The 10,533-nt window shown below is 37.7% G+C and overlaps 1 protein-coding gene across 1 annotated transcript; it reads left to right on the top strand.

Moving 5' to 3' along the window:
• Nucleotides 1-7,137: 7,137 nt before the first annotated feature.
• Nucleotides 7,138-7,771, top strand: Smp_036920 (DNA polymerase epsilon subunit, putative). The gene is made up of 2 exons (XM_018792120.1): nucleotides 7,138-7,418; nucleotides 7,452-7,771. The coding sequence occupies exons 1-2, from the start codon at nucleotides 7,284-7,286 to the stop codon at nucleotides 7,641-7,643; spliced, it is 327 nt and encodes a 108-aa protein (XP_018647269.1). The 5' UTR covers nucleotides 7,138-7,283; the 3' UTR covers nucleotides 7,644-7,771.
• The last annotated feature ends 2,762 nt before the right edge of the window (nucleotides 7,772-10,533 follow it).

Genomic DNA, 10,533 nt, shown 5'->3' with positions numbered 1-10,533 from the left:
ATTTTTTCTCTTTAAAATATTTAAAAAGGCTTCATTTCCAGTAGGATTATTTTGTGCAAGTTTATACATAGTGTCGTGAACAAGAACACGGGTGCGGACAATCGAATATATTTAGGCACAAAATTGCAGAATATCTCATTAAAATCTGAAAATCATACAGTAAACCCATTCTGATATTATTCAACGTATGCTCACTAGTGACTGGCTTCAAGAGGTATTTCCTGAAGTTCTAGTGAGAATCAGTGACCAGTGGAGTTCAAACAGGTCTCTTGTGAGATAGTAACTTACTGAAGACAATGGTGGATGTGTCGCTCAATTTCACTATCCATCTCTGCTTACCAAGCTTGTGAATTAAGGCTATATTGAGGCAATACGCACAGTATGCACATATGCCAATTAGAGACTGACTAGTTGCAGTCCTAACAAATCGATGGGAAGATTCAAACAAACAATACTGAATGAATTTAAGCTTTATGGCGTTTAGTGAATATTGGTGCTGGGATCTGGTTAGCCTCCAGAAAATAGGATCCTCTAGATACATACAGTAGATTTATGATGAAGTTGGAAATCATAATTCCTCAGTCAAAGGCTGAACACTAATTGTTATATGAAAATATCACACTAAGCTGTTAGGGCTCAAACTTAAAACCAAAACTACAGGCTTAACTTATTATAAAGATGTTCTGTAGCAAAGTAATTCTCTAGAAATGTTTGAACTATCTTTAGTTCATCGTACAGAAAATATTCCTTGGCTGTTTACCTATAGCAATAATCCTACCTACACCGATGATGGCCTTGATATAAAAAATGCATGGTGTACATAAGATGTTATGTAAGAAGGCAAATTTATACTCTAAGACAAACGTGACTGTGAAGGTGGTCCATAAGACGTAAAATAAATGATCCTACTGTCTCGAGGGGTTTGAAGTACAAACCCACTAGGTTTAGGTGGATTTTAACACCAGGTTGACAGTTCTTGCCTAGCGGACTCCCTCTACTCAATGTAAAAACTGATATACAAGATGATATAAAGCAATATAACAAAAGAATAAAATGCCAGAAATCCAAAACCAGATGCCTATGAATTACTCTAAACGGTATTACGGGATCTTTTATGTACAACTCTGCAACCCTTGAAATTCTCAACTAGGTCAGGCAACCTATGGGTTTAAATATATTTAAACTTGTCACTAGAGCACATCCCAATCCCCCTATTTTCGAGAAAATTTTGTCCGATCTGAAGACGCCGCACAGAACATTTCGAGGAAATGCACAAAACACCCGTAATCGAGAGATTAGGACTGCAAAATGTTGATAATTAGGTGAGAGTGTGATGAAGAGACTAGCTTAAAACAACAGCCTCCGTTAATAGAAAGTTTAAAGTTAGGATTTAGGTATTGGAAGCAACCATTTAAAACGATTTTTGTGCTACGAAGAGATTTTCCTTTTACTATGTACTCATCACGAGAACCAGTCAACAGCAACGCAGCAAAGAAACATCCCTCACTTAACATTTAATATTCAATGCCAGATACCCATGTGTTCGCCTAACGTGCTTCCGTGTCTAGCGGCAAGAGATCACCTATCCCTCTAGGTGTGAATCCAGGTACATTTAGTAATGAGAAGAATACATTAATAAATTATAGTGAAATATATGTCAAGTTTTCTCTTCAAGGTCTCCTGGGAAGTCCATTGTACCAACGACGACGACAGTGCATTCCAGAAGTTGACTCATCGTAAAGAGTAGAAGATGCACCCACAGCTTGTTCTACTATATTGTGTCCATAATCTTAGAGTGTTACCCTTTGAGTTTGTTTTGGAACTGGACTTGAATAAGTGTTTTTGGAGGAGGCTATCAGGAGTATTTAGAACACTGTAAGTCATTTGGAAATCACCTCTGAGACGCCTCAGCTCAAGTGGGTAGACACTCAATAGTTTAAGATGCTCTTCTTGAGGATTGAATTCGGGTCCACGAAATGATTTCGTGACTCGCCGTTGGATAGATTACAGTGTATTCATATCCTATAGGAGTGAACGAGAGAGTACTATACTTCTATACTCTGAATGGGGTCTAATAAAACACTCAAGAATTAAGTCGTAAGTTCCACCGTCAAACTGGCTATGACTATTGATCACGGGGTACCACCACTCATATACATTCTTTAACTTAGGATACCTTTAGATGGGAGTTACCTACATTGCATTCGTAGTCTACAACATCTCTCACATGAATTAGTTTACGTTTTCAAGTATTAAAAGTAAGTCCGTTGTTATCTGCCAACTATTGGGTCGAGTTAGATCCTTCTGAAACGTCGAAAAATCGGTTGATGAGTGGTGCATGTTCAAACCTTCATTTATTAGTTTTCCAGAGATAAATTGAGAATCAATTAGCTTGCATTCTGAATTTCACAATTCTTACATCTCATGCCTTTTTAGATATAACTGTCCATCTCCTGAGAGCAGAAACACTAGATGAATGTCAACGAAAAAAATTTGTGAATTTAAACTAGTGTGATTCTTGTCCCAGTGGGCATCCCTCGTTCTATCGATAGGAGAAACCAGACTAGTAGTGAGTAGGTCTTTATTTTGAGACCCCGGAAGGTGAAGTGAGGAGTTAGGTTACCTTTTGAACATTCATTGTAAATTAGAAGGAAACATAGTCCCTACACAAAATAAGGAAGTGAATGAATATTCGAGCTTTAATGTCTGACATTTATTTAGATGTTTGCATCCAGTTCTCAACCACTCAACCCAAGTAGTTACAAGTTTCCTCTTGTCTATTTATTATCGACTAACCACTTTTTCGCACATTTTACTGACATCACTGGGTTGGCCACAGCACTTGTTTAGTTTTTTATAAGTATTACATTCGTACACTATCCTAACCGTTACTCTGTGATAATCACCAGTATATTGTTTTGTTTTTGGAATTACTTATACTCGTTTGCAAACCTATAATTAATCCTATTGTGATATGCAATATTATACCGACGTCTAAGATTTAGTATATAAGCTTTGACTGTCTCGTATGCTTATGCTGTGGTACTTACGGAAAATTTCCTCTCACAGGGGATGCAATGCAGAGCTGATAGTAGGACTTAATATTTAACCAAACCACCATCTTAAAAAATCTCAACATCGAAAATAATGGATGGTGGCTTTAATGACCAGAAAATATGATTGTGAGAGCGATGACTTCAAACGACTCATGTTTGTAGTGCAGAATATTTTACTTGTTTCTGGCGTTTTAAGACTGGAGTTGGGACAGTTGCTAATGGATACCCCCTTATGCTTACTAGTTATTAAACTCGTGTTCACAAATCTAAGTTGGTTTCGCCACTCTGGTGAGACCATTTCTCACGTGCAAGTTCAAAGTCTTAAGCTATTACTAAAGGGTTGGTAGCTGGTCAAAAATTCAAGTAATGGTAGACTTATTTATGCATATAATCAGTTTATATTCGTCTGCTTCTAATTCGAAACTGACAAACGGTTATCCTGCCCAATACTTCAGTCTTACATCCACTAGTTTGAACTTGTCCTTTTTGTATATCGCACAACACGCCATCCACTGTTGCTGTAGTTTATGTATGGTTTCTTTGAGAACAGTCTATTCTAGTTCAAATCTTACCAAATGACTATTAATGTCTTCGTTCGTCCCTTCACGAACACTCAGGAGTTGTTGGAGACTTGAAGTCATTTGTCTGAATGCTTGTGTCATCTTCCTCCTTATTTTAACATCTTCACAGCACTCAGCTTGGAATCTCCTACCCAAACCTTGACTGTATCTCTTACATACACGTTCTACAAGTTCACCTCTTTTGCTTAACTCCTTTTTGTTACTTTGTGGTGACCATGGCCTCGTTTTACGGTCTTTTTCTACAAGTTTATACAAAACAGATTGTATATCTCTGCAAATGTTCTGTTGGGAATTTAGCTTATCTACTTGTGTGATAATCTTGACTACCCTGTAAAGGTAGAAATCATTTTGCACCTGCTAAACTGGTAGATGCATGCTATGTTATAAATAAGTATTATTATTGTCGATTGGTTTGTATTGTTCCATCGGATTTGCTGTACCAAGACTCTTGGTAATGTTACCGGTTTTTATGATTTGTATCGGTAAACGTCGAATCTCACGTTTTTTTCTAGAAATTTCTCTGTTTCATCTTTCCTACAATCATACGTGTTTTGACCGACTGAGGTACTTGTTTATGTAGCTGCCAGACGTGAATACATGTCTCTTACACTAAAAACCTCGATTCAATTTCTTAGTCTTTCTCTGAAGCCATATAGTTAGAAGTCTGAATAACTTCCTTTCCATATGTTCAGATGGCGCGGAGCGCCTTCTTTCTAGAACATATCAGCAACAGATGTGAATGCGATGACTTCCCGGCCATTTCTCCATGTCGCTGGAACGTAGTTAAGGCGACTAGCATCAATACTATTAGTTAAGTCTAAGCCAAGGACAGAACAAGAGTCCCACAGGTCATGTTCAGTGGGATGTATATGTTGAAATAAAGTTAGTGCGATAAGGGTCTGTGGTCAAACAAGTTTTTTGATTGCTCTATTTCTAAGTTTGCCCAGTATAAAAGCGTTTCATTAAGATGACGTATAGTAAGATTACTACACCTGCTTGGCGAGGGTTGTGGTTTAATTCCGAAGAAATCGTCCGCTATACTTTCAGGACTACGGTACAATATCACTTGTTTAGTGTCATTCTCTCTAAATTTCAGCCGGCACGATACCATCTTGCATATCTCTCGGTCGCGTACCACCGTGTCAACCGCTTGTATGGTAGAAGTGTTTTTCAAGCATTGGATGATCCTGTCCTCCTACGATTTAGTCTATATGTTCTATGGAGCGAGTACTTAAACACTTTAGTTTTGCTACCACCTATTTTGGCGTTAGCCATGCTTTTTAGAGTGTAACCGCGTCAGAGTTTTCCGCGCCCACTATGTCTCCAAGCAATGTAATTTTGTTTGGTAGTCTGAAAATATCTATGAAACAAAATGCTGAACTGTTGAAATACTTTCCTGTGCCACCAAAAGTGGCTTGAGGATCTACTGTCTTTGAACACCGAGAATGTAAAGATCCCTCAATTTGAGGATTTTCCTACATTTTCAACTGGGGTTATTTGTCTCTGCTTCTGCTGACCTTCTCTTCATACGGCTCACCAGACCAAGGTCAGTATGGATACAGATTTCAGATCCAAGTACTTTACGGCAATTTTGTCCTCTCAATAGACTAAAAGCAATGTTTAAAAGGAGACTTGTCTAAAATCTCGTCTGATCCACTTTCTATGCTGCTCTGAATAGCTTATCCATACTAACTCCCACCACTGTACACACAAGTAGTGACAGAGAGCAGCTTAGGCCGTGTTGAAATCTATCTTCCGTTTCCTTCACGGGAGACTTTCACTAATTCAATATGCTGATCCTCTATTACGTTCTAGGGGTCTATCGGCTTGTTTTTCCTCAGATACAAGGCAGTACTCATGATGGAGCCCATAGCCTTTTCAAGGTACAACAAATTATCCATGGTATATGTAGCTTGCCGTTCATCTATGGATAGTTTTATAGCTTTGTTTATCATCTCAGTTGCCTTGAATATCATCAAAGGCCTTAAGGAGCAGCATATCTTTTCACAGCTACCGTAACTGTTTTTTGCAGCACATATCATAAGCACAAATTTTGAACTCGTCTGTTTGCAGTTTTGGCTAAGTTTCAATCTGTTTTGGCCTGGTATTTGGGAACCTTGATTCCGGAAATCTAAAAATTGAGGGACTGTCATATAGTTACTATACTTATTATTTGAGCAATATATTTGGGTTGATTAATTCTAATTTACTAACAAACATTTGGTACGACAACCGGAATTTAGTTATCTTGATTTTTGGATCGTATGTTATGACTGAAACAGTCGACCGTTCTTCATGAACAGACTAGATCAAGACTGAATTGTAACATTAAACTTACTGCATGCCATGAGTCAACCAGAATCTCACCATGACATGAAGAAGTGAGCTCAGATAAATCGATTAGTTTACATTACCCCATGGTAAAGATATTGAATGGTGTACTCATCCGAAAGAACTCTGGATATATACAGAAAGTTTATGGTAAAAGACAAATCAAAATCCCCCTTTTTATATACGAAGAAAAATCTTGAAATGCGAATGTCACGGGTTTGATCTCTCTAGGCTTTATGAGACTAAGAGGTCATCTGGTAATGGCGTACAGCATATTAGTTACTCCATGTGACCTCAACACAAGTATCCTACCAGAACTTCACCACAACACTCCACCAGACAGTCTTCGGAAAACTGCACAACAGGGAGGGAAAATCCAGACACGCTCCCACTTTTTCCCATTGAGGGTTGCTCCAATTAGGACTGCTCTGCAGGCCGAAGTGACTACAGCTCCCTCATTGGATTGCTTCAAGGGAAGACTAGACAAACACGTCCACACCTACAGATTTCCATTTCCAGCTTCGACCATCTGCCTAATGCATTTCTCAATTTACCTACTGTTATCACCATCACATATCATTAACTTGTTCCTTTCTATTCTATTATTTTCTTCGTTTCCACTCTTATCCTTACACTTCAGTCTCCTCACACTTTCTATCGTCAGTTAATTACCTGATCTAATCATTCCTTGGAGAAATCGTCTTCTGTTAGCACCTGAATTATCACCTCTTTATCTTCACATTACAACCAACCTTCTGCCTGGTAATGTGATAACTGCTCTATCCAGAATCTACACTGCCCTGAGAAAAACGTTCCCACTCAAACTACAAGAAGTACATTTCCCAAAATAGCCATCAAACTGACTAGAATTAGTGTAGTTGAATGTCGGCGAAACCATATTTTATAGACGATTCAGTCAGATTTAGAATAACTGGTCTTCAACTTTTGCACGAAATTCATCCATTTATTTGGCTAAGTAGCTTTTTGACCGATTAGTTAATCTCAGTTCGAGATGAACACCCTAAACCTGATGTCTAGACCTATCTGTCAACTGTAAATCATAATCCAAATTCCTCACAATAGTAAATAATCTTCATCTAGCCCTAGGTGGTCATTCTCAAGGTCACTTTAGAATCGCTCAAAGGTCGTCTGTAGGTTGCAACCTCACCGCTCATTTCGTTTATTCTTCTTTTCTACAGATTAGGATTTTCGAACACAAAGTGACCTGCTGTATTCGGCGATTGGATATCTAACTACAAAATCGTCTTATATATAGTACCAGACGACTTCGACATTTCGAGTTTTTTCTACTGAAATGCCGCGGTATAGTACCACTGATGAGATCATGGGACTTCGTATACCGGCTTTCAGGACTCGCCTTATGATGAAAAGTTCACCTGACGTGGACTGTGTTTCATCAGATTCTGTTGTATGTCTATCTAAAGCTACTGTAAATATTGTGTTATTTTATTATAAGGTTTAGGAAATGTTTGTAAGTGAGCTTGTCTCCACTGCGATCCGTGGCAATCGATCTGAATTGACTTACAAGGATCTTTCTCGTCTTCAATGTCAGTTAGATCGCTACAATTTTTTGGCCGATGTCCTACCTCAAAAAATTACTGCTCGAGAGTGGATAGAGAAATATAAATCCGAATTTGATGCATCTTGTCCATAAAACTGCTTACTATCCAGTTGATTTTTCGTGTTAAATCATTTATCAATGTGAATACGTACTAACCTGTAACTTTTAAACCCAATCTATTCACTACACTGTAATGCTTATGAATGAAGTTCGATTAAGTATTCATTGGTCTTCTCAGTATGCCGTTTGCCAGTAATCAAAACTTGACTTTACTCATAGTGCAATTTCGTCCTCTCAAAAATACCGGCGAAGTGTTTGGGAAACTTTGTAAACTCGTGTAATTTGGCCATTTTTCATTTCAATTATCAATCCTGTCAAAAACTTTCTCGATAATCTCAAAACCTGATCAGGTGTGTAAGAATTATGAATGAACGCTAAATCACCATGTCACAATCATGTGACAGCAATATTTTGAGCTTAAGATTCCGCAAGTACGTGTGACAAAGTCCTGGTTATCCTTAGTATTTCAGAAATTTATGTTATTAATGTCGAGTGTCGGTCGAAAATTTCGGACTGCACTAAACAATAATAATATTTATATGTTGGGAAAAATAAAGTACTAAATGAAATAAATAATCTCAATTTTCAGTAGTTACACACTTAGTTTCGGCCTACTTGATCTAATTGCAAACTTCATACTGGAAGCACTAAGAAAATCTGTTTACCGAACCTTTCCAATGAAAATAGTTAGTTTTCCACCATTATTGACACAAAAGCTAATTATTAATTGTAATCTGCTTAATTACTTTCCTCCCATTAACACTCCACTCCATCATATCCTCATTTACTAAGGCGGTATATGATTGTGATAGTAGTAGTATTAAGAACATTCAATCCAAAGAATCACTTAAAACTCCAGAGGTTGCTGAAAGAGTTGTTCCTTTCTTATCAAAACGTTGATTCATATATCTTTACTGTCTTTACCATTTTTGGACTTAGCTAGGTACTTTCATAACAGTATCTGATGATTATATCGCCTTGAAAATGTTGATATATATTCACATATTACCAAATAATAAATCTCAAAACGCAGTCTGTTCTCAATCCACTTCACTAATTGTTTCAAGGAGGAAGAATGCAATGCTTTAGCCAAGTGTAGGTTCGTTTACTCGATTTCAAACCATTCTTTTTGTACGAGAGCTGGAAATACTGCACGTCTACTTAGACTAAAGAGTACGAGACGGCTTTGAACTCTAGATAAAAAGAAAGTTTCTAAATCATCGAGCCGGAACTACAAATACGTTATTGCAATAATTCGGTTGGGAAATGAGTTGTAGTCACATTCGGTCATCACTAAGAATGCTTAAGTATTGGTCATCAATAAAGCAGAACCTGATACAAGTGTACATTGGTCCTAGTTGCCGCATCTCATATCAACACATCAAGAGAAAAGACTAACAAGATGAGGCAGGATGGAGAGTAACATCTAAAGTAATGGAAAGCTTAACATTGAATTACAGTTAGAAGAGAAAAAGTGGCTAAATTGTTAAGATTTGGGAATGATAATCTGTTTAAGATATGCAAAAACATATTGGTACCAACTGCACCAGTGCAATCCACTATCTGACATCACTGAAAGTCTCTGATAACTAACTGCGAGTATACTTTGGACTCCCATCTGTCTAAATTACCACACGATATCAACAGCGAGATGAAGTCATTAAAGTAATAATAGTAGTAAAAAAGATTAAGAATACAGAATGTGGTTCGACATAAAATCCATGGGCAAGACGAGAAGTTTAAAATAATTTTGAAACTCAAAATCTAAGGAACCAGGAGAAGTGGATGCATCTGCCCTATTGTAACTGATTTTGAGCCATACCACCCGATGCTTCCAACTGGTTGTTACATTAAATTGGAAGTACAAATTTAGTTCCCTTCTTAGACGTTACTCTTCTTCGAAGTTCATAAAAACCCGTATTTTACAGAACTTATAGTTAAATTGTATTTAAATAAGGATTTACCAATTGATTTGTAACTCGAGAGAAGCATATCTTAATGTTTAGAGAGACCTAAAGATTTAAAACAACTTAGGGGTATTTCATATGACCAGACTGATTTAATCCAATTACCAGTAAATATTCTCTACAGGGAATCAATCACGTGAATATGTTGTAGTAGTGTACGAAGTATTTTTATACCATGCGTCACAAGAATCTGGGTATGCTCTACATTATATGAGAGAACTAAGCTAATCAGTATACCTGACGCAGTTCAGACCACTATTTAACCAACTTGGTTTCATGCTCGTGAGTTCGTGTTACTAACCATTATATGAAGCAAATCGTGTCCACTGTATTGTTGTTAATCATTACTAAATGTTAAATTATATGGTGGGAAAGGCTTGTGGCTCAAGTGCGTTCCTTTAGCTTGGTTGTCTTTGAGCTAAGCGACCTAATAACGTATACTTGCGCGTTCATATCAATAGTCAGGTTATAGCATGAATAATAATTTAATAATAAAATTCTTTTAATTCACTAGCTGAATTTGTTATTGCATCACAAGACCTTTCGTGATTTCTATACAACCTGAGTTACTAATTAACCACCACAGATGCCTTAGAAATATTGCTCTCATCTGCTGGGATAACCGGGTAAGTAATAGTGAGGTTAGACACAGGGTATTAGGGAATGATGGTAAATCAGTTGATGAGGTCATGAATCTTCGACTGAGATGGTTAGGCCACGTGTTACGTATGCCTGAACACCGATTACCATGACGCGCAATGCTGACTAGTGTAGGGGATGGTTGGAAGAGAGTTAGGGGCGGCCAAACCAAAACGTAGCATCAGTGCTTGAAGTCACTAACTTCTAGTCTGAGCCATGCTGGCAGATGCAGACTACCTGGTTGGGGTCGGCGTGACTATCGTAACCAATGGTTGGAAACTCTGGGTGACATGGCACAGAATCGATCATAATGGCGT

The sequence above is a fragment of the Schistosoma mansoni genome (assembly GCF_000237925.1).
Source record: "Schistosoma mansoni, WGS project CABG00000000 data, supercontig 0222, strain Puerto Rico, whole genome shotgun sequence".
In the NCBI taxonomy this organism is placed as follows: Eukaryota; Metazoa; Platyhelminthes; class Trematoda; order Strigeidida; family Schistosomatidae; genus Schistosoma; species Schistosoma mansoni.
Note: the sequence above shows the minus strand (reverse complement) of the source record. Positions and strands in the feature narration are given on the sequence as shown.